The 17,708-nt window shown below is 40.0% G+C and overlaps 1 protein-coding gene across 2 annotated transcripts in view; it reads left to right on the top strand.

The window, feature by feature from the left end:
* rcan2 (regulator of calcineurin 2) overlaps nt 1-17,708 on the top strand; it is a 173,006-nt gene that overhangs the window by 101,019 nt on the left and 54,279 nt on the right. The window contains exon 1 of one of the 2 annotated variants that reach the window (XM_007903281.2): nt 2,143-2,480. The exons of the other annotated variant lie outside the window; for it this stretch is intronic. Within the exon in view, the coding sequence (XP_007901472.1) occupies nt 2,394-2,480 (87 nt within the window). The 5' untranslated portion in view covers nt 2,143-2,393. Of the gene's footprint in view, nt 1-2,142; nt 2,481-17,708 lie in introns of those variants that run through there. 2 annotated transcript variants of the gene reach the window in all.

The following is a 17,708-nucleotide window of genomic DNA, read 5'->3' as shown; positions in this document are numbered from 1 at the left end:
CGTGCAAAATACACAGTCACTACACATTACAGTAAATCCACTGAAATGCTTTGAGATATCCTTCCAATGTGAAAAGTGATATATCAAACTAGAATTATTGATTTATTTTGTTATATTCCACTGTATTATTGCTACTATATACTGGATAGTTCCGTTAAACATTCCTTTCTAGATTATGCACATAGTCTGGTTTGCAGCCAAGACCAATCTTATTTTACATTTTCTGCATCACCAGTCAAGTGTCTTTGCAGAAGTTGAGCTAACACAAGTGATAAATACCATATGTGCCGACCGTTCCATAAACTTCTCTGTTATGCAGTGGAATTCTGATATGTGCACAAAGACAGGATAGAAACATGTTGTTTGTAATCAGCTTTTATTGCAGAACAACAACTGGCAATCAGCAATAGTTTGCTTAGACCAAGAATTTTCCAGGAATATTTTTATGCAATGTAAATGTACTTGTCAAGTGCTATTTCTGCTCTGTACGAAAATATGCTTAGCTCCTCCATACCTCAGTGGATAAATGTAGTGCAATACTGTGCAGCACAGAACAGGAAGTGATCTTTTGATCTATGGTCTTTGGTGATGTGTCAGCCACTTGGGGGTATTAGTCAGCATTGCAGCTAGTTTTAATGCCCACAGATTGAGGCAAGTTCTGAACATGGATGTCAAATGACCAACTCCTGTCTATCTTCCTGGAACACAAACATTAGTTTTGCTAGTTATCCGAGTAGCGTCGGAGCCTGGTGCTTATGAAAACATTCTTAATGTGGAAGGGAGGAATGCGTCCTCCCAACCTTCACAGTGCTGGTAGGAAAGAAAAGGGTTGGGGTTTAATGTACATTGTAGCAGGTTACTGCTTTCAATACTTTTGCCTTTAATTCTCTGCCAGTGAACTGTGGCAGACTTAAGACCAAATAGAAGAATAAATACCTAAGCTTGTAGGTTATTGACAGTGAGCGACTGAGTTTTCCCTCCATCTGTGGAGTCCTGTTGCTCAGTGGTTAGAGCGTTTGCCTCGCAAGTGAGAGGACCTTGGTTTGATTCCCGGGCAGCACGAAACGTTGGGCAATGTTCCTTACTCCACACACCTCTATTTACCCAGCAGTTAGTAGGAACCCGGTTGTTAGTCGATTGGCAGATCGCTTTTCCGGGGGTAATAATCCTTTCAACAACAAAAATAATAAAATGATAATAATTTGTTCACTCAATCCACGACTGTTTGCAATTGGCTGCTGCCTTTCCCCCACAAAATATACAGTCAATACCCTTTACAGAATCTAATAAAAGGGACAGGTCTCCCCATTTCCCTTAAATAATATATATATTATTTACGGATTACTAAGGATTGCAAAAAACTGGGTAACAGTGACAGGACCATTTTCAACGTTATTAAAATAGTGTACAATTAACAGGTAGTTACATCACAGAGACAGGCTATTGAGCCCAGCTAATCCATGCCATTTTTTTACAGCATGTGAACCTCCATCCTCCTCATCAATGGCAAAGCCTTCGTTTCCCTTATGTATGCCAATAACATTCAAAAAAAAACCTTTACCTATTGCATTCTAATGTGAAATTGCCATATATTTGAAAGTTTCAGCGTTTGTTTTTAGATAAAAATACAAATAAGAAGATAATGACATCTTGGTAGATTACCTTTGCATTGCAATGATTGAAATCATCTTTATTCCACACAACAACAGCATCACAATTTACACAAAATCGTCGCGCAGTTTGCGGTGTGTTGTTGTGCCGGACAGCGAAAAGATGTATTTCTTGGCCCAAAAAAAACAACCCCAAAACCCACAAGAAAACAACACGAAACCTCAAAACTGGAAACAGGTACAGTTTAGATGAAATCACATAGACCGGGTGTAGAAAGAATGCTGGTGGGGAGATGCTTTACTGTTGGGTGCAAACACAAGGGTCTGGATGCTGTGCTATTTGGAGTGAAAGGCAGCAAAAGCACTGTGGCCCAGGCTGAGCCAAGGTCAGGTTTAGCACACAGTCACGTTCAACTGGCTCGACTGCTCAGCACAGCACAGCCACAGCCTCAAGATAAAACACTTGAAAGAGCAGCCTTGACTGATGTCAGTGTTGCAGTGATGTCATTGCTGAGGGAGGCTGTTCACACAGTAACATCCTCTATGAGCTGCAGTGGGGCAGAGAAAAGCAGCTCAGCTCACAGCAACCAGCGCAGGCACAAGCCAGCAGCACCTCACTCAGACCTCACTCCACAAGCTGTAGCAGCTCCACCTTCACTCTGAGCCACAAGAGCTTCAATCAGCAAGAGACGTGCACACGGTGCAGTTACTACACTCTGCAAAGGGGGCTTCGTGTTTCAAAGCAGTCTCACATTATCAGGACAGTTTGACCAAGTGGGGAGGATGCCAGCTCTCAGCCTGGATTGTGAGCTCTCCACACTGGTTGCCTGTCTGGTCGATGCAGAAGTTTTTACCAGTCAGGAGATCAAGGTATGCATTTCAATATTCCCATTCTGTGATCTCAATGTTTCGAGCAATGCACTACTCGCCTTTGCGTTTTCTCTGGAGCGACTATAACTTGTATTTACGATCCAGTGCAAAAATAACGTGTGAGCACTGCAGCAACAAGGTACAGTTTTATCTGTAATCGTGAGAGATTGTAGCCAATGTTTTATAATCTGACTTCCACCTTCTTAGGATGTATGTCCTGTCCAGTGCAATAAATAAGTATAAGTACCTTAACCCTTTTTGTTTCGTTTTCTGTTAAAATTGTCATTACGTTCCTGTGTTTGTTTTTAGTTAGTTTCTCTCCTTAGTTTGTATCCCAAATACTCCCCCCTCAACCATATTTGACTCTTTTAATTCCCTTTTTCTGGGCAGAACTGCTCCCACCCTCAACCCCACCTCAACAAAAGTATTTGGCAATAGATTTAAACTCAGGTGGAAAGATTTTTTTAAAAAAGATACAGATTAGATGGATTTAAATAGTATGGGGGAGAAAACAAAGGAGTTGAGGAATTGGGACCAGTTTGGAAGGACAACTGACACAATGACAAAGAAATGTAAGTACAGTTATATGTGGATTTTTCTAAATGTCATATTTTTTCCATTACTTTATGCCCTTTGGAGACACTGGCCAGAACTTTTATGCGTGAACAGAGTGTAGCTTACAACAGGTTAAAAAACTGCCATTAAGTTTAAAAACCTGCTGTAGCAATAAAGTTGTGTTGATTGTCCTGTCAGAATAGTTTCCTATTAGACGAACATAGCTTGATTTCATGTACTCACTTACCTGACATTGTAAAACCTTCTCCCATGGTTTAATATTTTAAATGCAAGAGCAATTTTGCATCGAGTTCATAAAAATACAGCTGAGAAGAAGTTTTAATGGTTCTCTTACCCTATTTGCCTATAAAATACAGTTGTTACATCCTTGAAACCTGCCTTAAATCCCATCTTTTCGATTGCACTTTCTGCCCCAAATCGGGCCCTTTGACTTTGAATCAGCTGTGTAAAACAATTTGAAACATCCACCCAACATGACGGGAATTATATATTAAAAAATCCTATGAAGTGCTTTGAGACGTCCTCCCGAACTACGTCAAATGTAAGGAACATTTATTTATATAGCTGTGATCTATATCAATTTGCGTTGGGATGGAGTGGGTGGGGGATTCATGTCAAAACAGAACACACCGACAGAGCAGTGAAATATCAGTCATGGACTTTATATTATATTTCATCTTTATGATTCACCAACCACTTCACTCATTCTGAATGATTAAGACCCACACAATGGGGATTGAAAAAAAACAATTAAAACGCAGAACCACCATTTAAAAAAAACATTTTGTGAAGTAAACTCCATATATTTTATGAAAATCCCAGTATCTAGCCATGCTGATTCATAAAACTTTAACTTTTAACACAGGACAAAAACTTTTACAATTACGATTTACATTTATATAATGCCCTTCATGTCAGGAGGATGTCTCAAATTGTTTTACACAGCTGATTCACAGGGGCCCATTTGGGGAGGGGGATTGAGGGGTGTCCGAAAGCGCAATTGAAAAGATGGGTATTAAGGCAGGTTTCAAAGATGGGGAGTGAAGGGCAAAGGGTCTTCGGGATGTCGTCCAGAGAGCGGGGGCAGAATGGCTGCAAACTTACCAGATGATGGGGTGGATTGGGCAGGGTTGCTGAAACAGGTTGCTGTCCACTGAGTGGAGGGAATGTTTGAGGGAGGCAGCAGAGTCACAGAAGATTGCAAAATAGAGTGGGGTGAAGTTGAGGATCTCAAATTTGTTCTGTTGGGGATGGGAAGCCAGTGAAGTTGAGCGATGATAGGCTTCCGGAGCCTCGTGTGGGGGAGGACAAGGGTACAGACCTCTCCTTGGTGCAGCTTGTGAAGGAAGGAGCTGGTGAGTCCGAGAGTAGGATTTTAGTGTAATCAAGCCTGGATGTGATGAAGTGATGGATGAGGATCATGGAACAATTTTAATTGTTTTGGTGGTCAGCCAGGTGACCCCTCTTACCTTCCCCGCCAACCCCAGAAGGAGGATAGCCACTAGTTGGTCATTTGACATCCGACAAACATGGGTTTGAGACCTCGCTAGATTAATGGCAGATACTAGGAACACCCTGCAAACTTCCTGGTGGGCCACCCAGCTCAGCATGAAATGCGTGAAAGCATTGTCACCATCTTCCTGTCCACAGCTCGGAGACACGTCCCTTCCGATTGAGTGCTGAGTCCACCAATTGGAGGGTCAGAACTTAAGCAGAAGCTGCTGGCCTCTCTGCAGGTCAATCAAGGACGTACAAACGTGTGTTCCTGAACTCAGTCTCGATGTAACGGCTTCCAGCAGCTGTCACCCCAAGCCTCAAAGTTGCTTCATCACCTATCTGGCGGGCATCTGCCTTCAGCACAGGACAGCTTGTGATGTTCTAGCCACCTTGATGTGTTTGAGAGGCCAAGTTGAATGCCATGTACCAGGCTTACTCACCACCAACTGCTTAATCCAGGTCCTCATGTGAGGGACCTTGGCAGATAGATGTACCCACTGTGAAGCCAACTCTGCCTCCAGGGTGCTTAGGGACTGGTCACTGTACCCCGGAGCCTTGCCTCCCTGCAGCTGCCACATATCCATCTAACTGCTTGATCCTGGAATTTGCAAATAGGCAGTTGTAGTATTGCTGAAGAGCCATTCACAAAACCAGAGTTTTAATACTGTTAAAAAAAATTAACATGGCATCAGTTTCAAAAACATTCCCTTTGGGAATTCTCAACTTATTGGCAACAGAATCTATTCCAGGGAGCTTTTTACTTGTTTTATTCTTGTTTTGTGTGCTGCATTTCTATGCCCTTATAATAATCAGTGCAAATTTCTTACAAAAGGTACATTTTATGAGTGGAGGATCTTGGCTTGAAATTATCCCCAAAGAAATATCTCTTTTTGGTTCAAGGGCGATTGTATTTTGCCACCAAGTCAATACTTTGGCCTGGCTTTGTTGATAATACTCTCGCTTCTGAGTCAGAAGTTTGTAGGTTCATTCCCCACATTGGGACTTTGAAATCACAGGCTAGTCTGACATTCCACTGTAATGTTCAGGAGCTGATCTTTGGAGGTGCCATTCTTGCTGTGCACAACACTTTATCAAATGTAAGAATAATTATTTGCTGGAAGAAAACTGAGAGAAACAACCTAACATCTGTAAATAGGCTCTTTGATTTGTTGGCAGAGAACCTGTCTTGAAATGCTAATATCTGTGTTTTATTTTTAAATGAAGGGTCAAATTAAGTCAAGCTACTGCAGGATTTTTCTTAAAACCCTGGATCGATTTCAGGATCCTCACATTCGCATACAAATCATTTCACTCCCTGGCAGCTCCCTATTTGCTTACACCCCACTCCTTTACCCGCCCTCTTAGCCCAGCTGGCTCTGCCCTTCTGCACATATCTCATCCCCTCTGCTCCACCATCGGTAACCGTGCCTTCAGCCATTGTACCCTGAAATTATAGAACTCTCTGGCTCTAGCCCTCCGCCTAGCCCCCTTCTTGTCCTTCTTCAGATCGCACCTGAAGACCATCCTCTTCGACCGTACCTACGATCACCACCCCCTTCCGTCTGCCTCAGCATCAAGCCCCGAGCCACAACCATACATGAAGGGCGCTATAAAAATGCAAGTTGTTGTTGGAAGAATTATGATGTTTGCTTAAATTGATTCCTCTTGCACGTGAATTGAATGTTCAGTGTGTATCACAACGTCACAAGTTTCAGTTGAACAATGCCCATCTGATCTCATCCTTCCAGTACACAGATTAATCCCATCACAACAACAAGCTGTTTCTTAAATGGGTCCAGTGTCCTGGCATCAACAATTCTTCCTGGTAACTTGTTGTAGTTGTTACGTAACCTCTGGGTAAATAAATACTACCTGATGTCTGTCATGAAATTACCTTTGCAATTATAAAAATGTTTCCTCTTGTTCTGCTATCTTGGCGCAATCTAAAATATTGTTCTGGGTTTACTTTTTAATCTCATTTAAAATCTTGTATGCCTCCATAAACTTCCCTCTGATATGTTTCCTCTCAAGACTGAAGAGTCCTACCTTGTCTAACCCTTGCTCATACCTCATTCTGCTAATACTAAGGATCATTCTCATCTGATTTTAAAATAATGAGACAAAATGGCAAATTTGTATTTTAGGATGTTTTTTATATGTGTCATCCTGGCTTAGTGGCAGCATTCTTGTCTCTGGGTCAGAAGGTTGGGGGTTCAAGCCCCACATCGGGACTTCAATTCACATAATCTAAGTTGGCACTCCATTGTAGTCCTGGGGCCTGTTGCATTGTCGGAGGAACCGTTATTTGGAAGAGATGTGAAACCGAGCTCCCATCTGCCTGTTCAGGTGGACGTGATAGATAGATCCCATGGCACTATTTGAAAAGAGAAGAGTGTTTCTCCCAGTGTATTGGACTACCGCCATCTGCTCCCCCCCAAAAAATAAAATTGGTTATTCGTTTCATGGCTATTTGCGGGACATTGCTTTGTGTAATTAGACTAGCGTGTTTGCCTACAAAATTCACCTTCACTCCACTTCACAATAAATCCTCCCGACATGAAAGACGCTATACCAAATGCAAGGATTATTATACCTAATTTTCTGCCGACTTGATAAATTGAACATTCACTTCCTGGCTATTTTTGGGACATTGCTATGCATAAATTGTCTTTTGCCCTTGCCTACAAATAGGCGACCAGTACACTTAACATTAATTACTATAATGCACTATGGGATATTTTAACATTTATAGGCACTTTATCAAATTCAATATATGCCACCAGAAGAAAGATCTTCCTTCTTCTGGTGATCATAAGCACAAAGGTTGTGATAAGTTTTGTGCAAATGCCCAGTTTTGTGTCTATAGTGTAGCACTGCAATATTTGGAGGAAGGAAAATTAAAACCTATATTATATTTTAATAAACTGCATCCACGTGCTTCTTGGTGTTATAGTCAGCTGTTGCATTCCTTGCTGCATCCCTGCTTTAGCAGGGACAATAATTTCCTTCTATTTCTTTTTCCTGTCTGTGATTTTTAAGTGGGTGATGAGGCAGGTGAGGAAGAGGGAAGAAATGTTCTAAAATGCCAAAGTGGACAGAGCACATTCACTTCATATTGGCTTGTTTGTGGATGTAGTTTTTTTTAATCTTTTTCGAAAATCCATCATTTTAGCTCATTTAATTATAGGGGAGAAAAGGCAGGAATCTGAGGACAAGTACATCTTAACACTTGCTTCCAGGAAAATAATGCATTTCCTCCAGTACAGTAAAGACATCTGGAGTATAAACAGGGTCACACTGCAGCTACACACATGGAAAGTGTCACAGCCCTTAGGTGTGAGATCGTCTCTTTGTGACGCAAAGAAAGCCGGAGTACATTCAAATGTTATAGGATTTTTCACTATTTAAGAGAGTGTGACAGAGCTCATATTTCACAGAAATGCAGTACTATCACTTTAGAATAGCCTCAGATCTTTGTAAAATAATATTGCCCACAGACCTGGACCAGTCAGCATAATAACTCTCCCTTCCCACACTGGATACATTGTACATTGAAATACTGCCACATCCCTCAGAGGGTTAATGGCCAAGATACACAGATGCATAATTCATATTAACTGTAAGATTGTTTAGCTGTTCAAGATTCTATGACTGTTTCTGAAGAGCTTCATATTAAACTTAAACCATATCAGATGCTATATTGGAGCATTTTCTATGCTTGCAGCAAGCAATACACCAGCAATACAATTCATAAGCAGTGTGGTGCTAAAAAATCAATGTTGTTTTGAAGACATGATGCAGAAGTTAATGCTGCTGAATGAATACTAATCGACTCACTTAAATTTGTTTACAACACGGGCTCAAGCTAGTGCTCACGGAATCTGGAAAAGAATTATCTTACATATCACAAGAGCATTAAGCACCGTTTCACTTATCTACATCCCACCCCCAACAGTGGAACCTAAGATACTTTCTCTTAAAATATTAAACATAGATTCATTATCGCATGATAGCTACTTGCCATCAGGGGTTAGCACGATAATGAGTTTTCAAAATATATATGAGATTAGCAATGCAAACCACAGCTCGGCTGCTTCAAAATGCCATTGATGACATTTGTTTGTCGCTTTCAAAAAGCTGTTGAGAATTCTGCTTGTGATTCTGTAAACACAACATTAAATCTTACCTTTACTTCATTGACTCTTCTATCGCAGTGCGTTGCAGGAATCCTGCCCTTTGTATTGCTAATGGGTGGGTAGAGGAGGAGGCAATTGTAAAAAAGAATAGTGTGCCATTAAATAGTAACTGCTATGATTTAGTCTCATTGTGAATGTGAAGCATTGTCCAGTGAGAGATAACGTTAACATTTGACTTGGAGATGCTCATGGGTAGGAATCCAAGCTAGCACAGTGACATGGGTGCTAAATAATCATCAGTTTACTGCTTAGTTTCATTATCTTTAATATTTGTGCTTGCAAGTAAGAAAGTACAAATGACAAACCCAAATTGGAATTTATAAAGAATTTAGATTTGGATTTATTTAGATTTGGGTGGCATTTTCTTTCAAAAATAAAAAGGTGCAAATGCCCTTTGACGAATACAATTTTTCGGGTGTGAATCTGGTCTTGTGAATGAATCCCAAAACTGGTTTTATAATGGTATTTATTCATTTTCTCATTATTTGTGCCCTTAATGTCTGTTGATTGCTGGTTCACATTTATGTTAATGGTGATTTAATCTTTGATGCAATCTACTTAAAGTGAATGTTATAATAATAATAATAATCCTTGCATTTGATACAGCGCTTTTCTCGTCGGGAGGACGTCCCAAAGCGCTTCACAGAACACACTGTATAGTGAATTGACTGTATATTTGTGGGCGAACGCGGCAGCCAATTGCGCACAGCAATGTCCCACAAACAATCGTAGATTGAAACTGACCAATTTATTATTATTTTTGGTTTTGGAGGGATTATTATTAGGCGTGTGGAGTAAGGAAACTTGCCCAAGGTTTCGCCCTGCCTGGAATTGAACCCAGTCTCGCTTGCAAAGAGAGTGCTCTAACCACTGAACCACAGGACTCCACAAGGGTTGTTAAATCCCTTGTAGTCCAAAATACTTTCATACCCAGAGAATAATGTGTATAAGCATTTAAGTACCTAATAATATAATGGAAAAGTCTATCCGCGGCACACATATTTCCTAAATGTTTTTCCTGTTCCTGTATCAGCCATTTTAGAATCAGATAATACATTTTGATATAGAAGGCCAGAGTTTTAGACCCTAGGAGTCTGAACTCTAAATTTATCTCACCAATAATCACAAAATGGTTTTAGCAGCACTGCAATCTTGTTTTTCAGCAGTGATTGGTTTACTTAACAGTAAGTAGGAACCTGGTTGTTAGTCAATTGGTAGATTGCTTTTCCAGGGGGTAATAATCCTTGACCCTTTTTTAAAAAAAATTATTTGGTCACTCAATCCATGGCTATTTATGGGACACTGCTGTGCGCAATTGGCTGCCGCAATTCGCCCACAAAATATACAGTCAGTTCACTTTACAGTATAATCTATGAAGCGCTGATGTGACAAGGCACTAACTATATCAAATGCAAGAATTATTATTATAAGACAAGAAGTCAATGTGGATACCCAAGCTGTATCAGCGTGGCTCAATTGGTAGTATTGTCTGCTCGGAGCTGGATAATAATAATAATTAATTCTTATATTATAGCATCTTTCATATGTTGAGGGTGTCAGAATCCTTTATAGGAGATAGTCTAGAGTGTAGTGACTGTGTGGTTGTAGTGATGATTGTCGGTTCAAGCCCCATGTCGGTACTTTGAACTCATACAGTCTAGGGTGACGCTCAAATGTAGTGCTGGTGTGCCCTGCATGGTTGAAGATGCTATCCTTCAGATAGAGTTAAAATATAAATAAATTTGGTCATTCACTTCATGGCCGTGTGCAAATTGAAATTAGCTTCATTTTGCCTGCAAAATACACAATAATTACACTTTGCAGTATCTCCTGTGAAGCACTTTGAGATGTTGTCCTAATGTACAAGGTCCCATATCAAATGTAAGGATTATTATTTGCCATTTACACAATAAAATAAGTAAATGGAAGAATTCTGTATGAGCAAAAAATAATACGTCACTACTTTAATTTTATCTCACAATCCTGTTGAGTTAATAATGGAACATTATAGTGCCTGTGATAAATTAGTTCAAATTAGGGAAAATGGAGAAAATTTAAATATTGTATATTTTATTCGTAAAGTTTCTCAGGAGAATGAGATGATTTTTCCTTTTGTTTATAAATGGTTCAAACTAATTTGGCTGTGAACAGTTATTATCAGTCCTAAAAAAAACCTGGAAAAATGATGTCCAAATTATTATTATAATAAGCTTTACAATAGGTATAACGCAATGTCCCATAAACAGCCATGAAGTGAATGACCAATTTTATTTGGGGGATTGCTACCCGGACACCAGCAGAAACTCCTTTCTCTTTTCGAATAATGCCATGGGATCTTCTAACATCGACTTGAATAGTCAGAATGCACCTCAGATTAACGTCTCAGCTGAAGGATGGCATCTCCCAACAATGTCGTCCTCGCTCCCCCAGCACTGCACTTGAGTATTTGTAACTTTGTGAGTTCAATGTTCTGGCATGATCCTTGATCTCACAGGCTTCTGACTCAGCGGTGAGACTGCTACCAACTGAGCCAGGCTGACACCTAAATTAAGAATTAATTATGTCATTTTCCATTTTAAGACAGTGGACTTAAGGCTAAGATCATGAAAAAAATCAGCCATTGATGTTTTGCAGAAGGGATCATTTTTACTACAGTTTTACCACTTCAGCACTCTCTGGCTTTCTTGCAGTTCCTTGCTTTCGTTTTTTATCCAGGAAAATGGAACAACCGAGATCACAGATTTCTCTGCCAAACTGTGTTGTCATCCGCGTCCATAAAAATGGGGTGAGATAACTCTCTGCCTGATAATCTCCTTCATCCAAACAGAGCATGCCACTCTTCCTAGGTGCTCCATCTAACCTGCCTGAGACCTGACTGACCCATAGCTGGAAGCTACGCTCATGTTATTCTATAAACTTGAATTCTCTTTTATTGGAATTATTACCCCGTTGGTGAAATGTTAGTCTCTTCCCCTCCACACCAGTGCCCAAAGTGATGGGATCATTCCACAGCAGTTGGAATGTTATTCATGAGCATCAATGGAGCCTGTGGAAAGGATACCCAGAGATCCATTACAGATGTACACACGATCCTTAGCTGTGCTGTTGATTTGATCTGTTAAATAGGCCACACACTCTTTAATAGTACATGATGGTGTCTTCTTTTCAATAATTAAATTGTTTTTAAAAAAGTTTTTTTTTAAGATTCAGGGTGAACACAACAAAGGCACCGTTTCTGTAAAATGCAGGACATTGGAGGAGAGCATCAGTGGTGTGGGTCCAGAAACTCAGACCCTGTGTTCTAGCAACAGTGGGCCCATAGTAACCCATGTCGTAAGTGGATTGAAGTGTGTCATAAAGGGATTGGCCTGTATTTAGTCTGTTGTATGCATTATACAACATTGTGGAGTCCTGTAGCTCAGTGGTTAGAGCACTCGCTTTGCAAGCAAGAGACCTTGGTTCAATTCCCGACAGGGTGAAACGTTGGTCAATTTCCTTGCTCCGCATGCCTCTGTTCACGTAGCAGTAAGTAAGAACCCGGTTGTTAGTCAATTGGTGAATCACTTTTCTGGGGGCAATAATTCCTTCCAAAAAAATAATAATAATAAGTTAGTCTATCAATCCCTGACTATTTGTGGGACACTGCTGTGCACAATTGGCTGCTGCGTTTTGCCCACAAAATATACAGTCAACTCACTCAGGATTATATGTGAAGCGCTTTGAGACGCCTCGAAGACGTGATAAGGCATTATATCAAATGCAAGTATTATTATTATTATGGTGATCTTCTGGACCACTGATCAGCTCTCCACCAAATTATTTAGGGGTAATGTGAACACTAAGAGTCCTTGTGCAGACTCATGGTGGAGCAGTGCCAGGCAGAGCTTTTATCTGTTTATTAATTCTTGCATCATTTGATATAGAACCTTATTATGTTGTTGAAACAGCGCAAAGTTCTTCAGAGTCTTCACGTTAAGATGTAGTGACTATATTTGATCTGAAGAATATGTGCTTCCCCAACTCTGTATTGCAGGGTTAGCCAAAACTGTGAGTTCCAAGCCTAACACGGGGCTTGAATTCTGTCAGAAACGAGAGGACTACCAACTGAACCAAGCTTGCACCATTCATCACCCTGCTTTCTATTACAAAGCCAACTTTTAAAGCAGCTAGTCCATTCGCAATTAATTCCATGAACTTCCTACACTAAACAAAGGGTATAAAAGGATTCCAGCATTTCAGTCATACCAAGATGTTATCATTCAGCTTGCATCGTTCCACATAGCTCATTAGAAGCATTTCACCATGTATTCTGTATGAGTCAACAGCAGAGTTTACATAAAGTCATTCAGTCGATTTTATATGAAAGCAAAAGTTCCTTTGATAGCGTTCAAAGTTTGATCTCCCTCAGTGGAAAGAACCATAAATTTAACTATTTCCTCATTAACAGCAATTGGAATTAGAACATTATTTCAGTGCCTGGAATCAATCTTGAACTATTTATATCATGGTGATTTGATCTAATTGCTGCAAAGCTATGTACCTCCAGGGAAGAATTGGCTGCATTTCTAAAATGACCATTTTCTGTAGCAGCTGTTTTTAGAAAAAAAATCTAGGCTGCCAAATTCCTAATATCATTTACAATTTTCTCCATATTTGTGCAGGAATGTATGTTGTCAGTAAGAGTGGAAATTTTGTTGATGAAATAAGAGAGTATTTTGTTTTTAAAATATGCAGTTCCAGAAGTTTTGTTTTTTAAAAAAAATGTTACCGGTTTTGACCCCAGAGAAGCAGTGAGAACATACGTTTGGTCTTGATTAATGAGGGCTGCTTGTCTTCTTTGTTTATTCATCTATGATCTATGGGAAAATTCTTCCACAAAATAATGAACTTTTAAAAAGAGTTCTTTTGTACAGTAGCCATTAACAGACAAAGTGCTGACAGTACAGAATGGTGCCAATACACAAATACATTAATGACAATTAAGTAAATACTGTATTTAGTGATATGGTAAGTTTACATCTGTAATCCAAACATCCAAGCAGCTTTGTCAATAGAAATGTTTTTCATACAGTAAATCTGCTTCAAGCCTCACTGTCTTTTCTCCAAATCTTTGCTTTGGAAAAAAAAACTGTTAACTTGTTGGCCTGTCGAGAAGAAGTTTGTGCTCATTTTCTAAACATTCCTGTCATGCATATTAGATTCTTTGTCGACCGTAAGCACGGTTGACCAAGCGGGACTTGAAAAAGGGGAGAGAGGGGTCAAGGCGGAAAAATTGAGGGAGAATGTTCCAGAGTTTTGGGGCGTAGTGGCTGAAAGCGGATCCTCCGATGGTGGGGCACAGGGTGCGAGGGGCGAGCAGAAGGCTGGTGCCAGTCGAGCTGAGGTGCTGGGTGGATTGGGGAGTGAGGAGGTCACACTTTGAGCTCCAATTTCCAACGTAGAGCTTCAATCTACAATATTTTACTGTAGACTCAAGTATGCTACCAACTGAGTCAAGCTGACACAGGTTGTGAGAGGATAAAGTGACAAAATAAGTGGATTGATGAGTGACTGGAGCATTCATGGCATTTGCAATTATGAAAGATTCTGGGTGGGAAGAGGTACTCAATGGCATGCCTCAGAGGTCGGTCCCAGCATTAAATTTCAATACTGATCTCTACCAAGGGGAAGTCAATGAGCTATCAATGAATTACATAAAATGGTGCAAGTATAATCATTGCATTTCACATAAGTGCCTTTCACATTGGGTGGATGTCTCAAAGATCTTCATAGGATTTATTGTATTTTATAGGTGAATGCAACAGCCAATTTATATCCCACGGACAGCCATGAAGTGAATGACAAATTTATATGGGGAATTGTTGGTCAGGAAACACTCTTTTCTCTTTTCAAATAGCGCCATGGGATCTTTAGCATTCCAAGTAAACAGGCTCCAAGATGCTATTCCCTGGAGGGATGCTATATAAGTACAAGTTGTTGTTGCTGCTTTGCTCCCAGCCTACTTTTGGACTTTGTTGATTTGGGGTTTGTGATTCAGGGCGATCAATTTCACAATCTAATATTCATAAACTGGAGTTTAACTTAAGAAATATGGTTTGCATTCACTGCAGATGAGATCCCCCACCCAGTTTTCACTTAAATCCATAAAGATAGTTCATGTGAAAAATAGATAATTCAGACTGGGGCAATATGCCTGCTGTTCTGAGTTTGGATTAAAAGATGTTGATCAGAGGGAGCTCGATGTCCCTTTGGCTTTGCTGCAGATGATTTAGGGTTGACGACTTGATGCCAGCTCCCAAAAGTGGAAACATATTTCATTTCCCACCAAACAATTGATCGACTTGAGCAGCACAAAGATTCATTTAAAAAAAGTACAAATTAAAAATGTTAAGAGCAGCTTTCCTAAACAAAGATTGACAAGTACAGTCACCCGTCTAAGCCCTTCAGTTCTCAAACAGGGCATTTCATCAACAACATCTTGCATTTTATAGCACTTAGGATAATGTCTCAGAGATACTGGAAGTCATGTACAATAGCAGAGTTAAAAGCCAACCAAGGAAGAAAGGGGAGTAACTATAGGTTACAAGAGGTAGATTTTCAGGTGGGCTTTAAAGATAGTCAGCCAAAGGGATTGAGGCAGAGAGGTCCAAAGGTTAAGGGCAAAGTAGCTGAAGGCACAGCTGCTGATGGTGATGCACAGCAGTCCTGTGTTAGGTAAGTAAAGGCTCAGAGGAATCAGAGGAGTGGCAATCAGTAGATCAGAGAATTAGGGAGGCACTTGGGTGTGAAGGGATTTATATGGGAGGGTGCAGATCTTGTCTGTTCAGGACAGGAGTCAGTGGAGCATGGTGAGGATGGGGTGATGGGCTTGCTGAGTTTGTTGCAGGTGAAGATATAAGAGACAGAGTTTTATATTAGCTGGATCTTGTGGATGGTGGAACTGGGGAAACCAGAAGAACTACATTTCATTGCAATAAATGCTATAAAGTAAATAAATGGAGGAACTCACACTCGGCTCCTCAAACATCTCTCTACTTCATTCCTGCATCAGTGCTAGAGCTTTTGGCCACGATGCTCCCGCTCTCTGGCACTCTTTCCAAATCCCTTTGACTTGTACCCTTTCTGTTTCTTCACACCCCTCCTTAAAACCTCTCTCTTTGACTGTACTTTCAGTCAGTCAACCTGCTCATACCCACCTTTCTATTTTGTCTCTGTAAAATGCTTTGAGCCCTTATTCTATGCAAAAGACTCATTCACTTTATGGCTGATTTGTGGGACATTCCTGTGCACAAATTGTCTGTTACATTCACCTACATAGTGACTACACTTTACAGTAAATCCTATGAAGTGCTTTATGATGTTTTGACTAAGTGATAAGGCACTGCATCAAATGCAAGGATTATTATTATTAGAAATGTTCAAGTTGTAGTTGTTGAACAATGTAAGTTTAAAAATAAAATTGCATTAGTGAATTTAATATTTATAAGAATAAGATTGAAATAGCTCTCACTACTATACTGTACTGTAAGTACAGTACAGTGATATCTATTTCAGTCTTATTTTGTTCCTGTTTCTAGCTGCCATAAAGGCAGGAGATGTTGCTTTAATGATTATTTTCTTTGGGACCTTCCATGTTAAGCAAACAGGATGTTTCAAAGAATGAAGCCTTTGTATAGGTTACACAGTACAGAGTGGAAATGATGCTAGATTGGATTGTGTAACAAGCCAAATTACGCTGAATGTTTATTTCCACTATTTTTATAACTTGTTTATGCTCTGCCTGTTTTAGATTCACACTCCATTCCCAGTTAATAATAAATACTTGCAGAGTGAAATGGCTCACTGTAGTGATTGTAGGCAAACATAACAACTAATCTGTTCCAAGAATGTCCCACAAACAGACAAAGGGCCAGTTAGTTTGTGAAGGTCTTTTTTCACTAATGTGGATGAGGGAACAACATTGGCCAAGATAAATCCTTGCTCTTTTAATTAATGCCATGGGATCTTTGACACTCACCTAAACAATTTTTTGATTGAATTTTCATTTGAAACATGACACCTCCTTCAATGCTACACCTCCTCATTACTGGACTGGAGTATCATTTTAGGTAATGGGGTGCAACCTGCTGACTCAAGAAAGTTACCAACTGAGCCAAACTGAAAGAATTATATGTGTACAACTCGGCCTCTCACAGTCCACAAATAGCAGCCTGGCTTAATTGGTAACTGGTAACAATCTAGCCTGATGAGTTAAAGGTTTTGGGTTCAAACCCCCTGTTGGGACTTTGAGCTCATATAATCTGGCTGATACTCAGTCCAATGCTGGGGGAGCACTGCGGTCAGAGGTGCCGTCCTTCAAATGTGACATTAAGCCAAGCTCCATCTGCCTGTTCAGGTGGATATTAAAGATCCCATTGCCACTACTCAAAAAGATAAGGGAGTTTCTCCCATTGTCCTGACCAACAATCCCCCAAATAAAGTTGGTCCTTCATGTCATGGCTGTTTGTAGGTCATAGTAGCTATGCACAAATTGACTGCCGTATTTGCCTACAAAATACACAATCACTACACTTTTTAGTAAATCCCTGTTAAGCGTTTGAGACAGTTTCCTAATGTGAAAGGCTGCATATCAAATGCAAGCATTATCATCATCATCAAACCCAATTCTTAACACTTTGATATGCAACTTAATGTTGGTACCATACTTGGCTGGCCAACTCAACTGTTTGCCAAGACTATAAATGCAGAAAGTGAGCTGTTATATATTGAATATTTGTCTTATGGACAGGTTTAATAATTTCAAACATTTCTGCGCAATTAACTGGTTGTCACTTTAAACATTTATGTCTGTAGTTAAGAAACACATTGCAGAAAATAATATGTTACTCGTCCCTTAGCAACCTCCAAGCCAACTGTCAAGGGTGCTGGGTTTACAGCATTGGAAAAGATAACCTTCTCT

Source organism: Callorhinchus milii, unplaced genomic scaffold, assembly GCF_018977255.1.
Source record: "Callorhinchus milii isolate IMCB2004 unplaced genomic scaffold, IMCB_Cmil_1.0 Scaffold3, whole genome shotgun sequence".
NCBI classification, from domain to species: domain Eukaryota; kingdom Metazoa; phylum Chordata; class Chondrichthyes; order Chimaeriformes; family Callorhinchidae; genus Callorhinchus; species Callorhinchus milii.
The sequence above is the reverse complement of the archived record's forward strand: the minus strand, read 5'-3'. Positions and strand labels throughout refer to the sequence as shown.